This window comes from Adiantum capillus-veneris, chromosome 14 (genome assembly GCF_014529385.1).
Source record: "Adiantum capillus-veneris isolate H3 chromosome 14, ASM1452938v2, whole genome shotgun sequence".
NCBI classification, from domain to species: Eukaryota; Viridiplantae; Streptophyta; class Polypodiopsida; order Polypodiales; family Pteridaceae; genus Adiantum; species Adiantum capillus-veneris.
Window position 1 is genome coordinate 57,873,865 of NC_140944.1, and position 27,910 is coordinate 57,901,774.

At 45.5% G+C, this 27,910-nt stretch overlaps 1 protein-coding gene across 2 annotated transcripts in view; it reads right to left on the bottom strand.

Moving 5' to 3' along the window:
* Positions 1-22,213, bottom strand: part of NDHL (inorganic carbon transport protein-like protein) — a 36,816-nt gene extending 14,603 nt beyond the window's left edge. Inside the window, exon 1 of one of the 2 annotated variants that reach the window (XM_086528603.1) lies at positions 21,934-22,213. In XM_086528603.1, the coding sequence (XP_086384729.1) occupies positions 21,934-22,125 (192 nt within the window). In that variant the 5' untranslated portion in view covers positions 22,126-22,213. The remainder of the gene's footprint in view (positions 1-21,933) is intronic. The other variant, XM_086528602.1, reaches the window with a different exon arrangement.
* Between the last annotated feature and the right edge of the window lie 5,697 nt (positions 22,214-27,910).

Consider the following 27,910-nt stretch of genomic DNA (forward strand, 5'->3'; position numbering starts at 1 on the left):
CTTCCCTGCCCATTAGAACCAGCTATAGGCTGCTGAAAGGTGGCGGGCTGAACTGGTACAGTTTGAAAGACTGGCATCTCAGCCACCTGTTCTTGCACCTTAGGCACAGGTTGTGGAGACTGCATGTTCTCCGTCAAGTGTACAGGTGTTTCCATTGACTGTGCGGTATGAATCACCTGTGCTCGAGCCTTAACAGGCTTTTGAATATGATCCAGTGACCCAACTTGCTGAGACGGAACAGGAGGTTGCAGAAAGGCTAAAAACCTTGGGTTCTGCATTACTTGTGTGAACATAGCCACAGCAGTAGCCAACTGGGTCCTGAATATATCATCATCAGTCTGTGGTGGTCTTGAGGACTCACCCACTTCATGTGTCTGTTGACCCTGTGAAGAGGAAACCTCTTCAGTCACATCATCTGGTCTGTCAGCCATAATTACAATTCCCTGTGTCTCGTCTATGATCCCCTGTGTCTTCAAGCCCAAAACTGACCAAGGCTCACTTCTATGGGAAAAAGTGATTTAATCCCGTCGATGGAACCATGAAACCGGCCTGTTCAATCCAAAAAGGGCGGTAGACTTTACTTTAAACCTTGATTTAGCTTTCACCCATTATTAGTCGTCTATTTTACCTGTATTTTCAAGACACAACAAAGGGGAGAGGGATACAGGCTGCTAGATTGCACCTGTATGAGTGGACAGACACCAGATTGGCCCCTAACTTAGGCGCCCCTTTCAGTATTTCTTTATTGTTCAAAAGAGGGAATAAACGCTGTGGTTCCTACAAGCTGCCCCGCACAAACTCGGCTGAATTTCCACTGTTCCAGCTCGATTTCGGCAGCATAACTGTACTAGAACCCTTCACGGTCAGTATTCCCACGCATTGACTGACTTTCCCGACGCATACGGGCACTTTGCAAAACCTGGCGAGAATCTGCAGCACGCTGAATTCTCTGTTTTCAGCCCTGAAAATGCGCCAGATCGCCTGTACAGCGGTCCCCTTGCGTCCCCGAACCTCCTGGGGGTATTAGGGTCCGTTTAGGGCCAAAACCCTAAACCTGCAAAAATACACAGCAGGCTGTAATTCACTGTTTCGGGCTCCGTTCCGCGTGCCGGTCGCATCCCTAGCAAGTCCTCGAGCTCCCGCACCTGTAGGGCTACTTGCCCTTTGAATCGGATGAGATTTCTGGCGTGAAACCTCTCCGAATTCACCTGTACCTGCGGGGGGATTAGCCGCTAGCTAATCCAGTACCTGTGCAAGAGGCTCTTGCCTCGGCAATCGCGCATGAACCCACACAACTGTACATTGGTCAAATGAAGAGCCCACTAGAGGGGCATAACATACTGCCAAAGGGGAGAGAGAGGGCAGTGCGTAGCGTGCAGGGCATCACTCCTGGCACCGCACTGTGCATAAGAGGGAAAGCAAGCACTCCATAGCTCTTAACCTGTGACAGAGACTTGCAAAATGAGCCTCCCAACTATAAATCACGTTTTTGCCTTCTCTATAAGTAGTAAACTGGCCTCAGAGTGCCAAGTGTCACTCATTTGTGCATTTTCCCGCTTTAGACCCTCGGGTCTAAAAATATCTCACCTGCAGCCTCTGTTGACTTGGCCACAGAGTAACAAAATGATCCCCATGTCAAACTGCACGTAATGACGCGAAGACATTTTCAGGTCCCAAAATAGCAGTTCCCTAAATTTTAGGAGATGCTGCCATTATATCTTTCTAGGTCATCCGACCCTCTTTGTACACTGTGGCCACATCCAAAACTGAAATGTAGCCTCTGTAGCAAAGGATTCCACTTTGGCTAGTCAATGACCCCACTTGGCTAACCATAGTCCTTGTCCAACCTTAGTGCTCTCTTGCCCTCAGGCCTGGACTCCCTCTGGACAGTTCCACACTAGCTATGCAATGCAGGGCAGTTAGATTTCCCGAGGGGTGTTTCCAAAAAGTGAAAGTAAATAGATAATAAGAAAGAAATCAACAAAAAGGATAGATAGTAGTCACACGCTGGTGACACAAGGCCTCAGTCCCACATGACATCATACGAGCGGAGCTGGCTGCCCCACCTATGGAGGTTGAGGCTCTCACCAGATCAGTATCATTTGTACACAGCTTATGGGACACCACCAGGGACAGGTATGCCAGGCTTGCTCTTGAGTCATCTAGACAGCTGGCATTACAGGGAGATACATCATGTTGGTATGCACAGATGAGCTCATGGTTTCAGAGGCATGGTTTCAGCATGGACAGGCTGCCCCCTTTCCAGTATTCTCTTGATGCACCATCTTTGGCTCTTACACGGATGGAGACTACTAGACTCATTCGGCAGGATCTTATCCAGCTTGATAGCAAGAGGACATGGATAGAGCCATCACGGGAGTTGGGTACGAAGAGGGTTTTCTATAGAGAGCATCTTCTCCAACTCACGATAGACGGATTTGTCACACGTCCCAGTTACATGGACACACATCTATCTCATGGGTTACGATGTGCTATAGGCCAGATTCGCACATCTTCACACCAGCTTGGGATTGAGACAGATAGATTCAGAGGCATACCAACAGACAATAGGATATGTCAGTTATGCCATGCAGAGCCAGAGACAGAGTTTCACTACATATGTCGCTGCACAGTCTACTATGAGATAAGGGGACGCTTTCATTGTTTATTCAGAGATGGTTTTGACTCGTTAGATAGAGTCATGAGATATCAGGATCAAAGATGTCTCGGATTATTCCTACTTGAGATACAGAGACATAGAGACGTTCTATTGAGTGGGCAAAGACAGAGACAGTCTCAGAGACGCATCTCATATTTCTTCAGCCTGAGTACCACAGAGGCAGAGGGGACACCACCATCACAGATCTCGGTTCCCACCCATACACACACCAGCGGTACTCTCATTGATCGAGCTATAGAGTTAGGGAGATCGAGACGACCGCGACTGAGGAGGGGAGCCACGCAGCACCGGTGGAGATTGCGGCAGAGGATCCACAGGATTCTAGCACGACACCCAGAGTGTCGATCAGGATAGGCTTCATTCTACTGCTATATTGTATCATGGTGACACTTATCCCCACTTTGTACCTTTATGGCATGATACCATTGATCAACCTACCAGCCACCCATAGGAGTCGGTAGCACTCCTATCAGTTTCTTTGTTTGTAGTTTTCTTTGTTTGTACCCAGACTTGTACTAGACTCATCATTGTAATCAGTTGGTCTCATAGGTCATTTTGGCCTTTTGTAGACGTTAATATATCATTTCATTTCATTTCACACACACACACACACACACACAGAGAAATGCTTTGCCGTGAAGCACATCTCACAAAGGCATCAAGAAAGGTAGCTCAAAGAAGAGATGGTTTGATACTGAATGTAAAGAAGCATGCAAGTACTTGATGAGTTTAGATGCAAACAAAGATAAGGAAGACTATCAAAAGCATCCACATGCATACAAAGCAATTCTTCAAAAAAAGAGAAGAAGGTGGTAAGTCAATCAACCAAGAGACGGCACAAACATGTAGTAGATTTTGATTGAATATAAATGGCAAGCACGTTGAGTGTTTCGGTGACTTTATGGGCATGCATGCATGCATTGCAAGAATCTATATGAGGAACCAATAGTAGGAAAGGTGCTTTGGAGATGTATGCAAGAACTCCAAGTGCTAAGTGAATATATGCATGCAATTTCTCGTGTTTCTGAGAAGGTAATATGTCGGGTGCCTATGGGGGAGAAAATTTCAGAATTTTTCATAAGTAATGTTGGTGTCAAGCAACAAGGATGCCCACTTTCACCGACTCTCTTTAGCCTACTCATTTATGAATGATAACACATGGTGCATGAGTTTATGCAACAAGGAGGCATTGAAGAGGTTATGTATCACGTCATCTATAGCATCAAGACCAAAGAGCACGCACATGAGTTTATGCAACAAGGAGGCATTGAAGAGGTTATGTATCACGTCATCTATAGCATCAAGACCAAAGCGCACACACATGAGTTTATGCAACAAGGAGGCATTGAAGAGGTTATGTGTCACATCATCTATAGCATCAGGACCAAGGAGCACCCATGGCATGCACAGATAGATGCATAGAGCACATTGTGCATGCAGAGCTCAAGGGTAGAGTCCACACAAGATTTGAGGAGGCCTGGACGGCCATAGAGGTGTGTAGCCCGGCACACCATGGGCTTGGGTCATGTCCATCCAAGTGTGAACGACCAAGCGAGGATTATATACGCATGGGACTCCTATTGTCACGTGCACATCTAACCCTATGTGCATGTAGACAAGCTATCCCAGTTCTAGGGTTCAGGTTAGCCTAGGAAGTGTTTTGGCACCTTGTGAGCCTGTGCGCAGACCGTGCATGTCCAGGCACTTAGAATATTTGCATACTTTCTGATTGCACACAGCATGATGATTAGCACGACATTCAATATCCATCATGAGCATTTTCCAGAACATAGAACCCTTTCTGTCAAAGTACACACTTTACTCTTATTTAATAAGTGACTTTTGTTGGAAAAGTAAGTAGGGCAAATTGCTAAGGAATTATAAAAGAAACCGAGTGGGCACTCAGTAGAAGCAGAAAACAGAAGACAAGCTCAGTGTACAAGTGCAGAGTGCAACGAGACAGCTTGCCGAGTGTTTTCTCAACAGATCAACCTAGCGTTTGCAGATTCAGCAAGTTCTGCCAGCGTTTTCAGTTTTCAGCCCTTAGCCTCGCGAGAACCCGCTCCCACCCGGTTGCAGATCCTCACCAGTTTCCCCATCAAGATCCAGATCAGCCTAGCGTTTTCAGAATTCAGCAGATCAGCCAGCATTTTCAGATTTCAGCCAGATATCAGCCAGCATTTTTTCATTTCAGCCCTAGTCCGGCAAAGCAATTGCAGACTCAGGCCGCAGTACCGCCACAGCAGCAGATCCCTAGCAGAGCATCTTACGTTTTCAATTTTCGGCCTTGACGCGGTCATCGTCGTCGACATCGTCATCGTCATCGCGGTCACTATCTTGACGACGACACCTTCGTCATCGTCATCACAGATCCCTATCTTGACGACGACACCTTCGTCGCCATCGTGGCAGATCCTAGATTTGACGACGACACCATCGTCGTCGTTGTCATAGTCTCTATTGTCGTCGTCGACATAGTCATCATCAAGTATCACAGCATCTAGACCATTCTACCAGATTCGTGCAATCTATAGCATAGACCTCTCTCGCCATAGAGAGGGGGGCCCTTGGAGGAGGGTTTGAGAACCGTCTGGTGTCGTATCTCTCTCTCTCTCTCTCTCTCTCTCTCTCTCTCTCTCTCTCTCTCTCATTCACAATAGCATTCACTTTGTTTGTGATCATTGCACTTGCACTCTCTCTCTAAGAAGGCTCTCCCTTCCGTAAGTAAAAGAAACCCTTGAGCACAGTTCGGAGCACTCATCCTGAGCACTATCAACATTCACTTTCGTTGCCCCTTACATTGGTATCAGAGCTTTTTGGCAGTGTTTTGTATCACTCAAGCAAAGAACCACAGAAAACTTTTTGCTTGTTGAGGTCGCACATAACCAAGCCCACTTGGGCGTGTCAATTCCTAGTCCTGTTTTTTTAAAGGGTGGCAAGTAGCCCAAGAAAGAAGGGGTCGTCAAAGAAAGTGCCAACAAATAGTCTGTACTCTCGAAAAATCCTGTCCATAATCCGGTTAAATGTCGCTGGAGCATTGGTTAGGCCAAAGGCCATCACCAAAAACTCAAATAACCCAAAAGTCATCCGAAAAGCTATCTTATAGACATCTCCAGACGCGATTCAGATCTGATGATATCCACTCTTCAAATCGATCCTGCTAAAACACGAGGATCCGTGTAGTTGGTCAAGAATATCATCGATCATGGGAATTGAAAATCTATTCTTGATGGTGATTTTGTTGAGAGCTCTATAATCGATGCACATTCTTCAAGATCCATCTTTCTTCACAACCAACACCACTGAAGAGCAATATGGTGAAGTACTAGGCTGGACAAGACCCGTTTCCAAGAGGTCTTTCACTTGGTTCATAATTTCTTCGCTTTGGGCTCGGCTCACACGGTAAGGTGGCCGGTTCGGTGGTGTGCTTCCAGGTATCAGATCAATGGTATGATCCTCAAGACAAGCGGATGGTAACTCGCCTGACAGGCCCTCTAAAAAGCAATCAGCATGAGTGTGGAGAAAATCTTGGCGTTCGAGGTCAAAAGATATTCGAGCTTCAATCATCATTCAGTCCTTTCCAGAAAGTAAAGAAATTGAATTTCGTAAGTACAATGTCTGTGCCCTTCATTTTTCAAAGTCGCTTTCTCGGCCCTATAGTCGACCACGACGTTGTTCTGTGGTACCAAGGGATTTCGAGCAGGAGTCACAACCTCTCAAGGGAATTACGTAGAAGTCCTCGTGCCCTAAACACTCGTGAGATTGCAAACGAAGTTTGCCAATGATGGGTGTAATGGCAACATCCCGTCCGGATGCCGCTAGAACTGCCTCTACCTGTGGCCTCAGCTTGTCGGGCGTAGTTCCAAATCGAGCTACCAATTCAAGTGAAAAGAAGTTGGCCTTGGCTCCTTCATCCAAGAAAAAGAGGGATTCCTGATCTTTCACTTTGCCCTAAAAGCGGCAAAGTTTTGTACTTCCATTCATTTGATTCAGCTCGGGCCCCACGCAATGTGGTACTAGTTATGTTGTTATCTGCCTTTTCTGCCACGTTCCTCAGTTGCTTTCGAACTCTCTGACCTTTCTTCATCCTGTTCATTCGGTGCCTTTTTAGAGCAATTCACAGAGATGTGCCTAGTTTCCCCGCATCCAAAACACTTCCCCTCTTTGATGTAGTTGATCCTCTCTCGAAGAGTGAGCTTGGGTCATGCATCCTTTGCTTTCTTTTCTGGGTTGCTCTTCTTCTTTCTACTTTCATTGTTCGAAGTCTGTTCGGTCCTTTGCGTCATGATTTCATCTCTAGGGTAGGTCAAATTGCCTGAATGAATGGCAAAACCCCGTTTCGCATGACTCAACAGTTCCTGAATGGAATCTGACTTTTGCTCTAGGCAGTGATCTTGGATCTCTGTAGGAAGTCCCAAGGTAAACCACTCAATCTGTTCTTTGAACGAGATCTTCTTAAATGAAGAGGCTGGTAGAAAAGAGCTCCAGAATCTCTCGCAATATGCGTCCAATGTATCCTTTTTGGTCATCCGAAGATGGTTCCAAGCAGATCGTATGTCGCGTTCGTACTCCGAGTCAACCAAGAAGAAATAAAAAGCCTTTTAAATTCAACCATTTAACTGGCACTGTCTTGTTCAATAGAAGAGTGGCCCACCAAGTTCGAGCATTTTCCTATTCATCCCAAAAAACAATGTTTCAAATTGATCCTACTCTCATAAACACTCGAGAGTGAGTAGTCCCAGTTAGACACATGCATATCCCGTGCATAAAAGCAATACGCATTTGATGAGTTCCTCAAAGATTTAACTTTGATCAAAGATATGTCCTCTCACTTAAAAGTTTGAGGGTCTTCGTTTCAAAAATTCACTAGTTAGATTGAATTCCCTTACTCCAAATTTTCTCCGGATAACAACGCATTCTTCGAGGAGAGCTAACAAAAATGTAGTGTTTTCTTTTTCATGATACCCATCCTACTACCAGAATTAAATTCTGCCTCCACCAAACTGTACACTTTCAACTTGTACTGCTGACTCCACCATCCGTTGCAAAGTATCTTATGGATGCGTCTACAAAATTCGGGCAAAAGTCCTTCGTTGAATTTCTTCATCTTTCCTTCCTCAAAGAGGATCAAGAGTGGAGCTACCTTGGTAAGAGTAAACCACTACTTGCTTTGACTCGCTCATGTTCCTATTGGGCAATCCGATCCCACTCTTCTTGGATGCCTTCTTCAAAGTGTAGAGGAAAAAATTTGTCCAAAAATTCAGCCTTAACTCGAATCCAAGTCTTGTTTTGAATTCCTTGCAGAGCTTTGATATACTACCAAGTACTTGCAATTCCCCTTGAGGTGTTTGGTCACATGCCTCACCTTCGACGCTTCTGAGAAATTTCCATTTGCAAAGGCAACTTCAAACTGTCAAATAAAAGCGGTAGCTTTCGGGGCATTTTCCCTTCGTCCAAAGTATCAAACTTGACTGAGTGTTCCTAGGTCTAGAGACCTTCTTCATATCCTTCCCGGAATGACGGCATTTCTTGGCTATGGTTCTGGATTGATGTTCATGGATATTTTCTGGATTCTGAAGGATCTTGAGCATTCCGCTCCTTGGATTCTCTAGGTTCTTGAGCATTATGCTCTTGTCGCCTTCTCAGAGAATCCCAAGTCTTGTGCCGACTTCTGCAGAGAAAAAACAAAAATCCCAACTCTGCGAGCTTTTCTTTCGGGGCTTAGGGTTCTGCCTGCTTACTGCTCTCTTGGCTTGTCATGGCTTCTTCCTGTATCTTCCCAGAGTCGTCCTCCTTTACAAAGAAAAAGAGGAGACCATGTTCTAATACCACTGTCACAAACGGGAGTGCATAGCAATATAGAATATACTCGGATAAATAGAATTTATCACTTAATACTAAAGCCAGCAGATATAGAGAGAAATAGATAGAGAGAGAGAGAGAGAGAGAGAGAGTGAGAAGATCGACACAGTACTGGGGACCAGAAGATGGGCTGATCCCCCCCATAATAGTATCTTTATTACTGAGGAGAAGTCTATACATCCTCGAGAACCAAGGTTCTTGCCTCTGGATTTCACCTTCCAAACTCACGGTATAGCATCCTTGCAACTCTCTCTTCTTACTCCATTTCCAAAGTTCTCTTCCTGCAAAATAACTCTACTTTCCTCGGACACGAAGTCCTTCCTTGGGAATCTCAACTTCCAGATCCCCAACTGGAGAGTCTACCACTCTCGGATCCGTGGATCTGCGTCCCAAACTCGGGTACGAAACCCTTGGGCTGATCTAGCTCTAGTTCATCAGAGCGCTTTCTCCTTTAGAGGCTCATGCCTTCCTCTGCTCCTACTCCCTCACTAAGAGGAAGTACACCTACAAACAAATACTTAGAGATCATTACATTAAAATCGTTACCTTCAAAGTCTCGACGCTCGAAACGCAACTCGGTTCTCGAAAGCAATTCCCCAGAAGAGATCTCTACATAGAAAATCCTCTCTTCCAATCCGACACACAAAAGAGGTGTGTTCTTGGGTTCTTTCTCGTAAATCAGCCCCGTCTACGACGTTTATGGGCTGAAAACAGAGGAAAACAGCAGCTTGTCGCGATGGAGACACGCTCCGTAGGCACTTCTTCGGGAGGGAACTTGCGCATTGGGTCCTGGAGACATCTGGTACACTTGGCAGCCATGGGTATCACCGGCAACGTCTTCTTGGCGGTTGAAATCTGCAGCAGCATCTCCTCCTTGCAAGCGCTGATCTTCCCTCTCGAAGAGGGCGTGTGATGCTTTTATAGCTCCCTGGCCACGGCAAAGATAGCTGAGCGCTGACTGCACGCGTATAGATCGCGGCCTTCTTTTTTTTTGGGTCTTCTGCCAGAAAGAGAGAGAAATCGATGGTTGGTTTTTGTTGCTTTATTTTCTAGGTGGCTGCCCACTTATTAAGTGGGCGGCCAACGTATTTTAAAAATAGTCTCAATCTGCCCAAAAACTCAATAAAACCTTTTAAGTTAAAAACAATGTTTTCACAGCACTTTCCAGGCTTCCTTGGATGCAATCACATGCACAGTTGCAATGCAAACATAGACTTCCTCGCGGGAAAGCATCTGCTTTCCCGAAAAGCAACCCGCTTTCTCAGAAAGCATCCGTTCTTTCCTCAAAGTTTTCTCTGAACCCATCTTCATTCAAGTGCTTGCTCTTGCTTGTGCACAATTCTAACACAGTTCGGAATTTCCTCCTGACTGCGGATATTCCCTTTCCGATGCACCCGTCACCCATCTTGTGACGCATCAGGAATACCCATCACCTAGTCCTTTCCTACCGAAACAATCTCCTTCGCAATGCTCTATGTCACCAATTCTATGACACATCAGAGATGCCTGTTCTCGGATGGTCGGATACTTCTTCCCGATGCTCCCTGTCACCCATCCGATGTGACGCATCAAAAGTACCCGTTCCTGGTGGCCTTACACATATTCCTTTTCACAGTGCTCCCGTCACACTCTGAATGACGCACTAGAAATATTTGTACTCGGATGTCTCCAATGAGGAAAACCCTTTCACTTAAAATTCCAATAATTCATTTATAATTATTTTTCTTGGTGTTCCAAGCGAGAAAACCCTCACTTATAAATCCAATATTCATTTAGAACTATTTTTCTGTCAAATAAAGCCAATTTAGCAACAGGCCTCGTGTGTGAGTGCGCGCGTGCGCGGAAGCGAGAGAGAGAGAGAGAGAGAGAGAGAGAGAGAGAGAGAGAGAGAGAGAGAGAGAGAGAGAGAGAGACGCCAGAGATGGTGAAGAGGGGGCGATCAGCCCCCCATGACTACCATGAGCAGAAGACCCAATACACAATGACCAGATGGTGGAAGTGGGCACTGGTACCCCCTTGGCCCTATAAAGAGGTGCCTAAGGGGAGGTAGGGCAAGGCCTGATAAAAATCCCCACGACCCAACAGAAAAATAATATATGGAAATATATGTGGGCACCTCAACAAAAGTGGGCGGCCGGCCCCAAACTCAGGTGGCCTTACCAGGAGAAACGTAGGCTACAGGTAGCAAACCCGGAGACATACTAGCCGTACAAGTATGCCCTAGACATGTGAAGCAGCAAAGTGGTGTAAATCTAACACCCCCTCTCAGCACCAGATACTGAACAAACCGCATGAAGCCGAAGATGTGAGGCAAATGATGAAGATGTCTACTGTGATGTCCACTGAAGGACAATACTCCGACGAACTCCCCGAGTGTAGCACCAGTCTGGGGTGTCCTGACCGCCAAGAAATCTCCATGTGTGATGCCGTCACGAGCAATGTAGCAAATTGTTGTACTCCGCCGATACAGGGTGAAGATACTGCCTGAAGGTCCCGAACTGAGTGTGAAAACAACTCCTTGTCATGAAAGAAGTGCCTAGACCTCAAGTGTCCTACCCAATAGGATCTGTGGTGTCTGTAGTCAAACCGTTTGGAGAAAATGGAGAAGCCCAAGAACCGTCATGAGAATGACCGGAAGCCTGTCAATGCATGAACCTACAACCCAATGTGGCCAGGTGGCTAAGCTGTGTAAAACTCCAGGAAGGCCAGATGTAGTAATCTGCGCCATAAACTCCTCCAAATCAAGGAAAGCCAGACTAAACAGTCTGCACTATAGAAGCTACCGTAAGCTGCAGCAGTCACCGAGAGATCGCACGGACCACCACCGGATGGTGTCTTGTCAGTAGGTAGGGTAATCCAAGATGAGGGGAAAGCCAGACTCAACAGTCTGCGCTGTGAAGGGCCTCTGAGAAGAGGTGTGGTCAAACCTACCTGTCTGCACCGTAATCATCTTGTAGAAGTAGAGAAGCCAGACTGAGAAGTCTACGCTGTGAATATCCTCTGAGAAGAGGAAAGGCCAGACCAATCTGTCTACGCCGTCTTGCACGTATCTCCTGCCTCTAATCCTCCGATGTCAACCAAAACAGGATCCACGCCAACAACGCCACCAAACCGAAACTCGGTGTGGCTCTCAAGGTGAATGAGCTGGGAGTGACCTACTGCCTAGGTCTCAGGATAAGTCTGTTGTAAGGTTACCGAGGGTGAGTGTCAGAACTCTAAAGGTAGCAATCCAAATGATCAGAAGTGTAGAAGAGCAACTGCACTACCATCCAAGCCAAGCTCCGGGTGAGTCTGGATGTAGTCGCGGGATGCTTGATCTCCTGCATCTCGCGGGTAAACTCTCCAAGAGAGTCCAAAGCACTGAAGTCCCACTCCAGTCTGTAGATCCAAGCAATGAACCTGTCCAAGAAGAGATCCATGATTCTCTCCCTAAGTCCATGTAGATGCTCCTGTGTAAGCAAGTGATCTGACGTGTCGAGGTCAAGTGGCAAGTGTCTGTCCACCCAAGATGGTGGTGTCCTCTCTGGGAATGTTAGAATCCCATATGCCATGAGCATGGCCATATCTCGTGTGAACTCCTCTGATGAGTGCATAGGTGTGTTCATAGAAAACCACAAGTCACCACCCCCTCTGGAGTGCGCAGCCGCCGAATGATGGCTGGAATGAATGGATCTCCTAAGGATCGTACGCCCATAGATGATCAAGCCGATGTCGAAGATACCGTGTACTGCAGCGGTCACTGAGAGACCGCACGGACCACCACCGGATGGTGTCCTGGCAGGAGGTAACTTCATCCTCTGTGAAAAACACAAGCCAAGTGTCTGCTGTCCACCCAAAAACACAACTGCGAGGTGATGAAAACGCTGCTGTCCAGCGATTTTCAGTGTGCTCGTACGCTCTCGGCAGGGTCCGGAGCGATGCAGAAGGTGTAGGGAAGTTTCTCTCTGTGTGCACAGCCGCCGTCGGAGGGCTGAAAACAGAGAAAACAGCAGTGGTAGGGGCTGAAATCTGATGAAGATGGAGAGGATACTCGCCCGCAATGCACGAGATGCAAAGCCAGGTAGATGCAAAGCCAGGTAGGCGGTGGCGAGATCCGGGGTTCAGAAGCAGAGCGCTGCCCTCCTGCTGCAAATACGCAGGTCAATTTGCAGTCCACTTTTGCTGCACTTGTTGGCACCAAAAACTTCCATTTGCCGAAAAAAACAAAGGCTTGATGGGTACCCTAATTGACTAGCAACTTGTGGAAGGTGTCAACGACACAAAGTGACCAATAAAACCGCCGAAAATGGGCTGAAAACCCAAAATGCAGATGGTCAAAAACGCAAATGAATCTGGAGGGGTTTTCCCCGACAAAGATGTCCAGAAATGGTAGCGCTAGCAAGGAAATCAGCAAATCTGATGTTTCTTGCAAAAAACGCAGGTTGACGTGAGGTCCTCCGCGACAGAAATGCTCCTGTTCCTTTGCTCGCTTGGCTAATGAAAAAACGTTGGCAGATCTGGCTCCAATTTGCAAAAACGCTGATTGATCCAGCCCTTGGGAGAAGAACCTGATGCGATGTAGCGCCTCAGAACAGGCAGAGCCTAAAGCTACTGATACCATGTGCCCTGGCGTCTGATACCATGTGAGAGTGCGCGTGTGCGGAAGCATGAGAGAGAGAGAGAGAGAGAGAGAGAGAGAGAGAGAGAGAGAGAGAGAGACACAAACGCCAGAGATGGTGAAGAGGGGACGATCAGCCCCCCATGACTACCATCATGAGCAAAAGACCCAATACACAATGACCAGACAGTGGAAGTGGGTTGTCACATGACACATCCAACCCTATGTGTCCGTGGACAAGCTATAGCATGATCAGGGTTCAGTCAGTCTAGATTAGCAGTGATCTGGCACTTTTGTGAGTCTATTCGTAGACCGTGCATGCCCAGTCACTTAGTATAGATGCATATCCTCTGGTTGCACACAGCATGATCATTAGTATTCCCACCTTAATCCATCATATTCCATCAGGGGAATTTTCCAGTGCATTTAGCCTATTTTTCCTATTTTTGGTATTTTTCACTTATTATTTTTAAGTGACTTTCCAACAAAAGTAGATAGGGCAATTTTGCTAAGTTAATATATAAGCAAACCCAAGTTAGCACTTTCTGGCAGAAGAGGCAGCAGGAGCACATGCTCAACAGGCACCTTCTCAGCAGAACCCCTGCAGGAACCATTGGCGTTTTTGGTTTCCCCCACCTTCGCCACACATCAGCCCCAGCGTTTTTCCCCTTGCATGATCGCCATCCTCTCCAGTCCCCTAGCGTTTGCAGATTTCCCCCAATCGCCAACAGAAGCACCAGAATGGTCTAGCGTTTTACTAACGCTACAGTGCAACATCAGCGTTTTTTGGTTTTCAGCCCAATATGCAGCAGATGTGCAGCATTTTCAGCAGGCATTAGCAGTAGATAATTCAGCCCAAGTTGGATGCAAAAGAACCTCCATTTTCAGCCATAAAAACGCAGCCAAAACAGTCATTTTCAGCCACCGAAACAGTCCCGAAATTCAGCAGTTAGAAGACCACAGATTTCAGCCCTAAAGTCGTCGTCGTCATCACCGTCGTCGTCGTAAGCATAGTCCCAAGTTGCATCAGTCCATTGCATACGCATTGTACCACTTTGTGCAATCAAAAAGTAGACCACTCTCGCCAACGAGAGTGGGGCCTTCGGAGGAGGGTTTTACAACGTCTCTGGTGTCGTATCTCTCTTCTCTCTCTATCTCTCAGTCTCATACACTTGCACGCACAGTGTCCATTCACTTTGTTGTGATCATAGCACTTTCCATTCAGAACGGAAGGCTCTCCCTTCCATAAGAACTAAAAGGAACCTTGAGCACAGTTCGGAGCACTCATCTTGAGCAAAGCGCAAACAATCATTCCGCTGCACCTTACATGGGTACCCCCTTGGCCCTATAAATAGGTGCCCAAGAGGAGGTAGGGCAAGGCCTGATAAAAATCTCCACGCCCCAACAGAAAAATGATATATGGAAATATATGCGGGCACCCGGACAAAAGTGGGCGGCCGGCCCCAAACTCGGACGGCCGGACCAGGAGAAACCTAGGCTATCGGTGGCCAACCCGAAGACATACTAGCTGTATAAGTATGCCCTAGGCCTGTGAAGCAGCAAAGTGGTGTAAATCTAACATCGTGGGCTGCAAAGGGGCACTGCCGACAGGAAAGGGAGGGCAGCGTTTTGAAAAAAAACACTCAGCGTTTTGAGAGGTCGTCGGTGACGAGATCTACTCCTCCTCCTCTTCAAGGTTGCTGCTCTACGCCAAGGGCTTCAAGCACATGCTACACCAAGAAGCTCTGATACCATGTCAAAGTCGATGATGCAGAAGCGTAGAGAGAGAGAGAGAGAGAGAGAGAGAGAGAGAGAGAGAGAGAGAGAGTCTCCTAAACCAATCAACCTTGGCAATGAATAACTGAGTGTGTATACAATGGAGGCAAGGGGTTGCTTATATAGCAACCCCAGTAAATTGCCCTACCCAGACTTTGACAAATTAGTAAACTAAATACCTAAAAGCCAAAAGAAATAATGGGATCACATTGGGCAGTTTACTTAAGATGCCAAAACTCTAATAGTCCCAAACCCCCCTTCCAAGGCCCCCCCTCTCTATCGCTATGGAGGTATTTGCTTTAGATTGCACAAAGGTTGATACAATGGTCCTAGATGTTGAGACGCTGATGGAATCTTGTGGTAGATGCTTGGATCTGCGAGACTAAGGCCTGAAAATGTAAAACGTTAAGGACTCTGGCTGGGATCTGCAATTGCAATGAGGCTATGGCTGAGCTGCTATTGCCGATGTCTGCGATGGGTTGAAAACTGAAAAATGTTGGCTGATGTGAGGGCTGAATCTAAAAATGTTGGCTAATCTACTATCTTGGGCGCTATTGCTGATGGCTGGATCTGCGATGGTGCGGCGAGGCTATGGCTGAAAACTGAAGATGCTGGTGCTGCTGGGCTGATCTGGTGCAAAAACACCAGAGAGGCTGAGGTACTGGGGGTACTTGGTACTGGTACTGAAAGTACTGACTTCTTCTGAAGAAATGACTCCTAGGGTCACTTATATAGGGAATTAAAGCTAGGTCGGGCCATGCCAATAAAAACCAACGATTTCTAAAAATGATACTAAAATGTCACTTATTAATAAGTTGATGAACTACTAATAAGAGGTGCTTCGTATGCAGTTATTACCTAGGCCTATATAAGGACCCTCCACGGATGCCCGACTCATACCAAATATCCCACGACCCATAATGGGGGGGGGGGCCCTCTAGTCCCCGGTTGGACAAGACTGAAGGAAACCTGGCAAAACTAAGACTCTAACCTTAGGAAAGCCTAGGAACAGGGGTCCTATACCATGCCAGCCTGGTGGCTTCCTATCCGGATAGGTCACCAATGATATGTTGTAGATCTCAAACACTACATGGCCGGCCTTGGATAGAATTATATGTGTTGATGCATTAGTTGAGCATACTTTGATAAAGGCACAAGGCTTTATTGATTATGAGCTTTTTCTCCGAATGACAGAGCGCCACATTGATCATGCTGTGGGAGATATCGATACGGTCAAAGACTTCTACATCGAGGTCCTTCCCTTCATATTCATCATGGAGGATGACTTGATTCCTTCCCACACATGATCAGCGTGGCTTTACATGAGGATTGCATGCTATTTCCGGATTTGGCATAGAGATCTTATGAGTTGGATGTAGAAGATGCTTGAGAGGCCAATCAAGGAATTTATTGCTTATGAGATGCTACACAATGATGCTTTATGGGTGTGGACAAAGCATTTGCTAGATTTATGACGGCTTCATACAGCCCATACTTCACTGATTGTCTCTTTTTGTATTCTGTGATTGTAAGGGCATTTTCCCCACTGCTACCATTATACATCTTGTAGGATTTTTCCTATACTTCTTGTCTCATTATGTTAGGTGCAGCGGAATGAATGTTTGCGTTTTGCTCAAGATGAGTGCTCTGAACTGTGCTCAAGGTTCCTTTTGTTCTTATGGAAGGGAGAGCCTTTCGTTCTTAATGAGAGAATGCTATGATCACAAACAAAGTGAATGGACACTGTGCGTGCAAGTGTATGAGACTAAGAGAGACAGAGAGAGAGAGAAGAGAGATACGACACCAGAGACGTAAAAAAACCCTCCTCCGAAGGCCCCACTCTCGTCGACGGGAGTGGTCTACTTATGATTGCACAAACTGGTACAAACTGAATGCAAGTGACTCATGCAAGTCTAGGCTATGTCGACGATGACGACGGGGATGGCGACACCGTCCTAAGGGCTGAAATCTGCAATCTTGTATCTGCTGTCCAAAAACACTATGGGCTGAAATCTGCGGCTAGTCCGAAAACGTTGATTTTGGGGGCTGTTTCTGTGGGTCTTTGTCGCTGAAATTCTGCAGGTTTAGGGCTGAAACTGAGGTTTCTTAAGGCTGAAAACTGATGGTCTTTCCAGGCTGACTCTGCTACCTTCTTAGGGCTAAACTTGCAAGTCTTTCATTGTTGAAAACGCTGCATTGTGTCTGCTGAAAATCGCCATGCTTATGGTGTCAAAAACGCTAGGTTGCTGAGCTTTGCAAAAACGCTAGCTGATGGGATCTCCACAAACGCTAGCTTGCTGGTCTTTCCAAAAACGCTAGGTGCTGTGGTATGCTTGCGGGAAGATCTAATGCAAAAACGCCAAGTTGATGCAGGGCTAGGGCGATGGTCCTTTTGTTGAGAAAACGCTAGGGGATTTTGATGGTCTTACTTGGAGGGAAAATCCACCAAGGTCTTGCTTGAGAAGTTGCCTGCTGAGCTTGGCTCTTGTTGCCTCTTCTGTCATTTAGTGCTAGTCTAGGTTTGCTTATATACAAACTTACTCAATTTGCCCTACCTACTTTCCAATAAAAGTCACTTAAAAATAATAAGTGAAAAATGTCAAAAATAGGAAAAATAGGCTAAATGCACTGGAAAATTCCCCTGAAAGATTCCGATGGATTCTGATGAGAATGCTTATGATCATGCTGTGTGCAACCAGAGGATATGCATCTACAATAAGTGATTGGGCATGCACGGTCTACGAATAGACTCACAAAAGTGCCAGATCACTTCTAATCTAAACTTATTGGACTAACTAAACCCTTGTCGTGCTATAGCTTGTCCACGGACACATAGGGTTGGATGTGTCACGTGGCATCTCCTCCTTTTCAAAGTGAGGTACTGGTACCGAACTGTATGGCGTCGAGGGAGATCGCCAATAGCATCCGGAATTCTGGAAGGGACTCTTCGCCGGCCCACTCTGATGTGTGGGTCGTGCGATACTTGAACTTCATAAAGGTCTGCAACGCTTGCTTCTTTGGGCCGCACCGAAAGCGACACAAAGTCTTCTGTGGCTCCTTCGATGCTTCAACTTCATCTTTAGTCATGCTTCTTTCTTCTTCAAGAATCTTCTTGGCTGAAAATTCCTAAAACCACTTCCAACACAAAAACATGAACATACCTATTCAATGTAAAGCGACTGGAAAAATTCTTGTCTTCCTAAAAGACTGTGTAGATGAACAAATAGACGGAGTGCTAAACCGTTCATCACACACACGCAAACAATGAGATCAAATCTTTCTCTTTTGATCTAAAGCAATCAACTGTGGCAATTCACAATGGAAATGCCCATGCTTAGTGCTCATACTTTCATGTGCTCTTTCTACAAATGTGTCATGCCAAGGAAGAGACATGGAATGTGACTTCCTTAAATGCATACTTCATGAACAATCCGCATACATTCGTGCTCATTCATGAGTGGAACATGCTCAACGTACAATATGACATGCCTAGGAAAAGGGATCACATAAAGATGCTGACTAAAATACAGGAAACAATCACGAATGAAACACTCGAACAATGCGTGCGTATCAATCATGCGAACACATAAAACTTCCTGTGAGGGTTCTTGGACCTAGGCTCGAGAGCAAAGATCGGTTCTTCCTGAGGGGGTTCTTTGGACCTAGGCTCGAGAGCCAAGATCGATCCTTCGTGATTGATCGAATCTACAACAAGATTAGCTTCGCTAGAAAAAGCATTCACTAACTCATCATCCTTGTGAACAATCATATCATCTTCATGCAAATCATCATGCTTGTGAGAAATCACATCTTGATCACGCAAACCATCATGCTCATCATTATCATTCAATTCATCATGCTTCTCAAAATCATGCAAATCCTGTGTATCATGCTTGGGAGAAGAAGAGAGTGAGAGGCTCCTTTTCCTGATTCTATGCAAAGTACACCTGCACTTGAGAAAAAAGTCGCCACAACTCTTTCATGTCTTGATCGCTCTTCTCTTGTCTTGCTTTGTTCTCGCGGTCATATTCTGCTTGTCTTTCGTTGTTCTCGCGATCAAATTTGGCTTGTCTTTCTTTGGCTTCCAAGCGTGCTTGCTCGTTCTCACGCACTATGGCTGCCATTCCTTCTTGTATTCACGATCTATGGCTTCCTTTCGTTCTTCGTAGGCCTTTCTTTCTACTTCTCTTTCTGCTTTTCTTTCTTCGCGTTCTAACTGTCTTTCCATAAACAATTGCTCCAAGTCCTCCATAGGAGTTAGTGCAATCCTTGGCGTAAATGGGGAAGGGGGAGGGTCGGAAAAAACTCCTGGTGGGGAAAATTCTTCTTCGCCTCTCTCATGCTCATCACCTCCAAGCGAAGTATCCATTCCGCTTGGAGTGATGACCATTCTGAAGTCGTGGGTTCTTGTGGTCTTTGGTTCTTAAGTTCACGAGGAACTTGGGTTCTTGGGGGTCTTGAGGTTCTTGAGGGTCTTGAGGTTCTTGAGGTTTTCTTTCGCTTGCAATCTGTGCTTGAGAAGGATCTTCTCTTCACCCGAGTTCTACTCCTTTCCGCGGGCGCACCACCTTGGCAGCCTTACGCTCACACCAAGGTTGCTTTTTCCCACCTCACGTCGATTGGCCGGCCGCTAAGTGCACTGTCCGCTCTCAATGAGTGAAAAGAGACACAAAGGGAGGCTAGACAAGCCCTTCTTTCCTGGGATTCCTGTCACTCTTCAAAAACACGATTAGGAATCGACACGCCCAAGTGAACTTGGGTCCGTGCGACCGCTACAAGCAAAAAAAAATCTTGTGATTCTTGTGGTTCTTTCCTTGAGTGATACTGAACACTGCAAAAGCTTTGATACCAACGTTAGGTGCAGCGGAATGAATGTTTGCGCTTTGCTCAAGATGAGTGCTCCGAACTGTGCTCAAGGTTCCTTTTGTTCTTATGGAAGGGAGAGCCTTCCGTTCTTAATGAGAGAATGCTATGATCACAAACAAAGTGAATGGACACTGTGCGTGCAAGTGTATGAGACTGAGAGATAGAGAGAGAAGAGAGATACGACACCAGAGACGTTGTAAAACCCTCCTCCGAAGGCCCCACTCTCGTCAGCGAGAGTAGTCTACTTATGATTACACAAACTGGTACAAACTGAATGCAAGTGACTGATGCAAGTCTATGCTATATCGACGATGACGACGGGGATAGCGACACCGTCCTAAGGGCTGAAATCTACAATCTTGTATCTGCTGTCCAAAAACGCTATGGGCTGAAATCTACGGCTAGTCCAAAAACGCTGATTTTGGGGGTTGTTTCTGTGGGTCTTTGTCACTGAAATTCTGCAGGTTTAGGGCTAAAAACTGAGGTTTCTTAAGGCTGAAAACTGATGGTCTTTCCGGGTTGAATCTGCTACCTTCTTAGGGCTGAACTTGCATGTCTTTCATTGCTGAAAACGCTGCATTGTGTCTGTTGAAAATCGCCATGCTTATGGTGTCAAAAATGCTAGGTTGCATGCTAGGTTGCTGAGCTTTGCAAAAACGCTAGCTGATGGGATCTCCACAAACGCTAGCTTGCTGGTCTTTCCAAAAACGCTAGGTGTTGTGGTATGCTTGCCGGAAGATTTGATGCAAAAACGCCAAGTTGATGCAGGGCTAGGGCGATGGTGCTTTTGTTGAGAAAACGCAAGGGGATGTTGATGGTCTTGCTTGGAGGGAAAATCCACCAAGGTCTTGCTTAAGAAGTTGCCTGCTGAGCTTGGCTCCTATTGCCTCTTCTGCCATTTAGTGCTAGTTTAGGTTTGCTTATATACAAACTTACTCAATTTGCCCTACCTACTTTCCAATAAAAGTCACTTAAAAATAATAAGTGAAAAATGTCAAAAATAGGGAAAATAGGCTAAATGCACTGAAAAATTCCCCTGAAAGATTCTGATGGATTCTGATGGGAATGCTTATGATCATGTTGTGTGCAACCAGAGGATATGCATCTACAATAAGTGACTGGGCATGCACGGTCTACGAATAGACTCACAAAAGTGCCATATCACTTCTAATCTAGACTGATTGGACTGACCGAACCCTTATCGTGTTGTAGCTTGTCCACGGACACATAGGGTTGGATGTGTCACGTGACACATTACCTATGGCCAATTTTATGTAATCCAACAGAATACAAGCCTTGTTTTCTCACAAGGAGGAAAAGAGAGATAAAAACCAATCTCTCTTGGCTTCTTGAGTTGGCATACCTAACTCAATTGTCACTTCCACATAAAAGTCTCTCTCTCTCTCTCTCTCTCTCTCTCTCTCTCTCTCTCTCTCTCTCTCTCCTAAGGAAGGTAAACATGAGACAGTTACTCAAACTAGTTATTGAACCTTGTAATAAAAAACCAACTTACAGCTACAAAGACTTTTACAAAAGCAAAGGAAGAAAGCATGGGGCCCAAATCATTTCTACCATAACGAAAGATCTTCATAAATGACATTCAAGGCACTGGGCTGGTTGAGAAGTAGCTCAGCAATAAGCAGGAATTCCTGAAAGGGAGATTACTTGAAGCTCACCAAAGAATACATGTACTCACGAGTCACGTCCTAACCATTCAAAGATTAATAAAGAGAATAAGCTAACTGTGAAAACAAGGAGCAAGTTGTAGTGAAGGAAAAGCCATCAAAAGGAAATTTTGCATGTCTTCGTCCTCCTACAGTGCCAATCTATGTATGTATCAAACTCCATGTACCCACTGTACGTATGCATCAAACTTCAATTGCTGCCCAGCCCCGCATACACACACACCTGTAACCTCAAGCCGAACATTGTTGCCACGTCTTCTGTAACTTCTGTATCTTCTGTATTGGAAGATTATGTAGAGCATTGCTCAATGAGTGAACCTCATATATATCAGAAGTGAGATGGAATGATATCTCTCTCTCTCTCTCTCTCTCTCTCTCTCTCTCTCTCTCTCTCTCTCTCTCTCTCTCTCTCTCTCTCTCTCTCTCTCTCTAAAACAAAACACACACATGCGCACGCAGGCACATACCTCGGCGAGCATTTCATCACGCTGGGCCTCGGAGAGAGAAGGCAATTGGCTTCTGCAACACAGGGACGATGGGTACTGCTGCTTGAAGCGAGCCGAGGATAGAGCACTGATGCGCACTTCTGAGAGGGCCGGAGTGGAGAGAGAAAAGGAGAGCGGAAAAGAGGTGGTGGAGAGAGCAAGGAAGGGGGCCATTGCACCACTACCGGGGAATGCAATGACAGTGGTGCTACGAACTCAATTTTACTTCTCGGCCTAGGCCACAAGTATGGTCTCTAAAGGAAGTGCTTTTTTTACCTTGATTATGTAGAAGCATTTTGCGAAACCCTGCAAGAAGAGCAATGCCACTTGGCAGCAGCTCATTGGGGTTTGTATTAAAGGCAAAAAGAAAAGAGAGAGAGAGAGAGAGAGAGAGAGAGAGGAGAGGAGAGCTGCAACAATCGCTTTAGCCCCTTTCGTCAGAAAGCTCCAGGTTGATTTCAACTAATGCAGGGTGAGGGCCTCTGTCCCGATGCAAGAGAGCTGCAGCAATCGCTTCATCCCTTCCGCCAGAAATCTCCAAGCTGATTTTAGTCAATGAAAGGTGAGGGCCTCTGTCCGGATGCTATCACTTATGCATGCACTGCTTGCAGGATATGCACATCAGGAGCGAGGCCAAAAAGCTCTAGGCTGATTTCAGCAAATGCAAGGTGAGAGTCTCTGTCCGATGCTATCACCTACGCATCCTACACATGCATCTTGAAGGCATGTGACTCTATGATGCAAGATGCCGATATGGGCTTAAAAATTCATTCTATTATTGTTAGTCAAGGGCTGTTGTTGTGCTTGGCAATGCCTCAAACCTCTCTTGATGCAAGCACATAAGCTGCAGCTCCTTCCGCCATCGCCATTGCCTGTGTGTGGTCGATGTGTATGCCAAATGTGGTGCACATCAAAAATCAGAGAAAGTGTTTAAGGAGCTTCCTATCCGGAACGTCTTCTTTTGGAGTGCATTGATTGTGGGATATGCTCAAACCTCTCTTGATGCAATCACATAAGCTGCAGCTCCTTCTGCCATCGCCATTGCCTGTGTGTGGTCGATGTGTATGCCAAATGTGGTGCACTTCAAAAAGCTAAGAAAGTGTTTAAGGAGCTTCCTATCCGGAACGTCGTCTTTTGGAGTGCATTGATTGTGGGATATGCACAAGAGAAGCAGGGCCACAAATCTTACCAAGGCAGCAGGATACATTTGTGATAGTGAGTTACTTGAAAATAACACATACTTAGCCAACACGTTAGTCAGTATGTATGTCAAGCGTGGTGTACTTATCCGAGCACAACAAGTTGTTGTTCTTGGCACCGCTCGTATGCCAAATGTGGTGCACTTCAAAAGCAGCTTGTGGAGCTTATTGTTTGAAACGACGTCTCTTCAAATGCACTGATTGTGGTATACCCACAATAGGAGCAGGGACAAAGAGCTGTAGGCTATTTTCAGCAGATGCAAATTGTTGGCCTTTGTCTAGATGAAATCACCTACGCATGCATCTTGAAGGTATGCAGGGCCAGGTAGCTTTGGGTTGTTTTCAGCAGATGCAAAGAGAGAAAATGCAATCACCTACACGTGCAACTTGAAGGAATCTGGAATCATGCAAGATGTTGGTATCGGTAAAAGAGTTTATGATGATATTGTTATTCAGGGGCTATTGACTGAAAACTTTGTGCTTGGCACTACCTTGGTCGACATGTATGCCAAAGGTGGTGTACTTAATAAAGCACAAAAAGTGCTTGCTTTCTGGAATGTTGTCTATTGGAAAGCACTGATCGTGGGATATTCCCAATAGAGGCAGGGCCAAGAAGCTATGGGTTGTTTTCAGCACATGTAAAAGAGAGTGCGGCTATCCAAATGCAGTCACGTACTCTTGTATTTTGAAGGCATGTGGCATTAGGCAAGATGCTTATATGGGCAAAGAAGTTCACGATGATATTGTTAGCCAGGGACATCCTGCAATCAGTGCCGACATTCCAAACAGGAAGCTCTTGGAGCAATTTTTGGGCTTTCTCAAGCGCACCACATTTATCATACATATCGACCAAGACAGTGCCAAGCACAAAATACTTTTATAACAATGTAATTGTGAATTTTTGTGCCCATATCAGCATCTTGCATAGAGCCACATGCCTTCAAGATGCTTATGTAGGTGATTGCATCTGGAGAGTTCTCATCGGCACCATTCCCAAGAGCGTCTCAACACACTTTCCTTCTCATCCTCCACTTGGCTTGGAACGGTGCGACCCTTCAAGCTCGGACTAGTAATGCATTATTGTAGCATATTGCTCTACTGTATGCACAAAGTATTGTGTGCTCTTGCCTTCTTAAATGGGCTTCAGTGGGTTGTTTGTTAAACAACAGTAATAAAAGGCTGGGAATTGGCATTATGGAAGGCATCCAGTATGTAGAGTGAGAGAGAGAATCATGAGAGAGGAGGATAGTGTGGACCGTGGAGGTATCAATTAAGAGTCGGGTGCACCCTTGCAAAACTAAATCCTCCCCCGCTTGCCCTTTTGACAACATAGCATTCTCTCGCTAATCCAACGGCTTTGTGTACGACCCCTCTCCCTCCCTTGCAAAACTAAATCCTCCCCCGCTTGCCCTTCTGACAACATAGCATGCTCTCGCTAATCCAACGACTTTGTGTACGACCCCTCTCCCTCCCGAGTCTTGCCTCTCATAGATGCTATTGTTGTGCAACCCTGCAATCGATGCTTCCTTGCCACACGATCTTCATCAACCACAAAAAATGATGCACAGTGAGCAAGCAAAAGCTATGAGCACGCATACGATAAAGATAGGCGAGCTTAGCAAAAATAAAAGTTTGAAAAGAGCTGCCAGGTGGATGAACGTCGTGCAAGATTTTTGATTTTGCCTTCTATGCTAACGAAGTAAAGAAACGTTGTTACTTGGCACTGCCTTGGTTGACATGTATGCTAGATGTGTTGTAATTTATAAAGCACTCTTTGTATGCGCACATACACTTACACACACACACACACACACACTCGATTCTCTATATGCAGCACTAGTTTCATTTTCACGCAATATCCACTACACAAGCAAACATGGAGAGGAAGAGATGAGTCTTTCTTTTGTGAGCTCACTTAAAGACTGTGCTAAGAACAAGGCTTTGTACCAAGGCAGCAGGATACATGCTGATATTTGTGATAGTGGGTTACTTGAAAAAAACACATACTTAGCCAACACGTTACTTAGTATGTACGTCAAGCTATTGAAAAGAGAAATCATGCTTGGCACTGCCTTTGTCAATATGAATGTCAAATGTAGTGCACTTCACAAAGTACAAAGGCTAGAGGAGCTTACTTTTTGGAACAGTGTGCACTGATTGCGAAATACGCACAAGGGTCAGAAAGCTCTAAGATGATTTCAACAAATGCAAGGTGAGGGCCTCTGTCTTGATGCAATCACCTACGCATGCCTCTTGAAGGCATGTGACTATGTGCAAGATGCCGATATGGGCTTCAAATTTCATTTTAATATTGTTAGTCAGGGGCTGTTGTCTAATGTTGTCTTTTAGAGTTCATTGATTTTGGGATACATGCAACAGGAGCAGGCTAGAAAGCTTTAGGCTGTTTTCATTAGATGCAAAGCAAGGGTACCTCTCTAGATGCAATCACATACGAGTGCATCTTGAAGGCATGTGGCTCTCGCGAGATGTTGATATGAGCTTAAAAAATCATGCTGATATTGTTAGCCAGATGCTGCTGAAAAAATATGTTCTTGGTAATGCCTTGGTTGACATGTTTGCTAAATGTGGTGCACTTCAGAGAGCACAAAAAGTGCTCAAGGAGCTTCCTGTCCAGAGTATGGACTCTTGGAATGCACTACTTGCGGGATTTTCCCCAAAGGGGCAGGGCACAATGCTCTTGTCTGTTTTGAGCAGATGCGAAGTGAGGGTCTCTTGGCACTGCCTTGGTCAATATGTATGCTAAATGTGGTGCACTTTAAAAATTCACTCTTATATTGTTAGTCCAGGGTTGTTGCAAAAAAATGTCGTGATTGGAAATGCCTTGGTTGATATGTATGCCAAATGTGGTGCACTTCTGAAAGCATAGAAAGTGCTTGAGGAGCTTCCTATCCGGAATGTCCTCTCTTGGAGTTCACTGATTGCGGGATTTGCGCAACAGGAGCACGTCCAAAAATCTCTAGGCTGTTTTTTGCATATGCAAATTTAGGGCCTCTCCCTTGATGTAATCACTTATGCACCTCTCTCATGATGAAATCGCTTACACACCTCTCTCCTGATGCAATCGCTTACACACCTCTCCTGATGCAATCACATGTGCGTGCATCTTGAAGGCATGTGGCTCTACGCAAATGCTGATATGGGCATTAAATTCACGTTGATACTCTTAGTCAGGGGCTATCAAACAAAGATGTCGTGAGGGAGATTATAGTTTGGAGTGGCGTTTCTTAGAATGCACTGATTGCAGGTTACTTGAAAATAACGCTTTCTTTGGGAACATGTTGGTCAGTATGTGCGATGCACCTGTCATGGTGCAGCAAGTCTTGTGCAGGATGTTTTCTGATTACAGGATATGCTGAGAAGAAGGATTCATACCAAGGCAGTAAAATTCAGGCTGATAGTCAAGGAAGTAGGATTCATGCTGATATTTGCGATAGTGGGTTACTTGAAACGAACACATTCTTGGGGAACATGTTTGTCAGTATGTATGTCAAGTGCGGTGCACCTATCATGGTGCAACAAGTCTTTAACAAGATTCCTGTGCGAGATGTTGTCTCTGATTGCAGGATATGCCCAACAGAGGTAGATCCAGGAAACAAGTATTTCTGTTGTGAGATCACTTAAAGATTGTGCTGAGAAGAAGGATTTGTACCAAGGCAGTAAAATTCATGCTAATATTTGCGATAGTGGATTACTTGAAATAAACACATAATTGCGGAACATGTTGGTCGTTGCACCTGTCATGGTGCAAGAAGTCTTTGACAAGACTCCTATGTGGGATGTCATCTTTGATTGCAGGATATGCCCAATAGGGGTAGGACTAGGAAACAAGTATTTCTTTTATGATCTCACTTAAAGACTATGCTGAGAAAAAGGATTTGTACCAAGGCAATGGTATTCATGTAGATATTTGTGATATTGGGTTACTTGACACGAACACATACTTGGGGAACATGTTGGTCAGTATGTGTGTCAAGTGCAGTGCAGCTGTCATGGCACAACAAGTCTTTGATGAGATTTTTGGACGAGATTCTTGTGCAAGATGTTGTGTCTGATTACAGGATATGCTCAAAAGGGGTATCACAAGGAAACTCTTTGAGGAGATGCGAAGGGAGGGCCTATCTCCAAACACAATCACGTGCATTTTGAAGGCATGTGGATTTATGCAAGATGCTAAATATGGTGCACTTCAAAGACCACCAAAACTTCTTAAAAAGATTCCTGTCCAAAGTGTGGACTCTTGGAACGCATTGATTGTAGGATTTGCCCCACAAGGGCAGGGCTAGAAATCTCTAGTCTATTTCACGAATGCAAAGCGATGGCCTCTCTCTTGATTGCAGGATTTGCTCCAAAAGGGCAACACCAAAAAACACTAGGATATTTTTAGCAGATGCCAAGCAAGGGCTCTTGGAGAAAGATCTTGTGCTTCGCCGTGTCTTGATCAATATGTATGCCAGATGGGGTGCCCCAAAGTCTGCAACTTTGTGTATGTATGCGTGTGAGCCTACAACAGACAGTAAGGAAGATTCAACATACCCTGAAACCAATAACATCAGAAGTAGTGTAGGTACCGGTAGGCATGATAGCAAAAGTGAATGCGACAGTTGATATCTTTGCAGAAGTCACATACTGGATGACGATGGCAGAACTTTATATTGGAGGCAAGGTGACGGAACAATGTAAGGAAGATCTAGGAGCCGATCCATCCAGGATTGTGCGTTGATCCACACGACCAATACCAA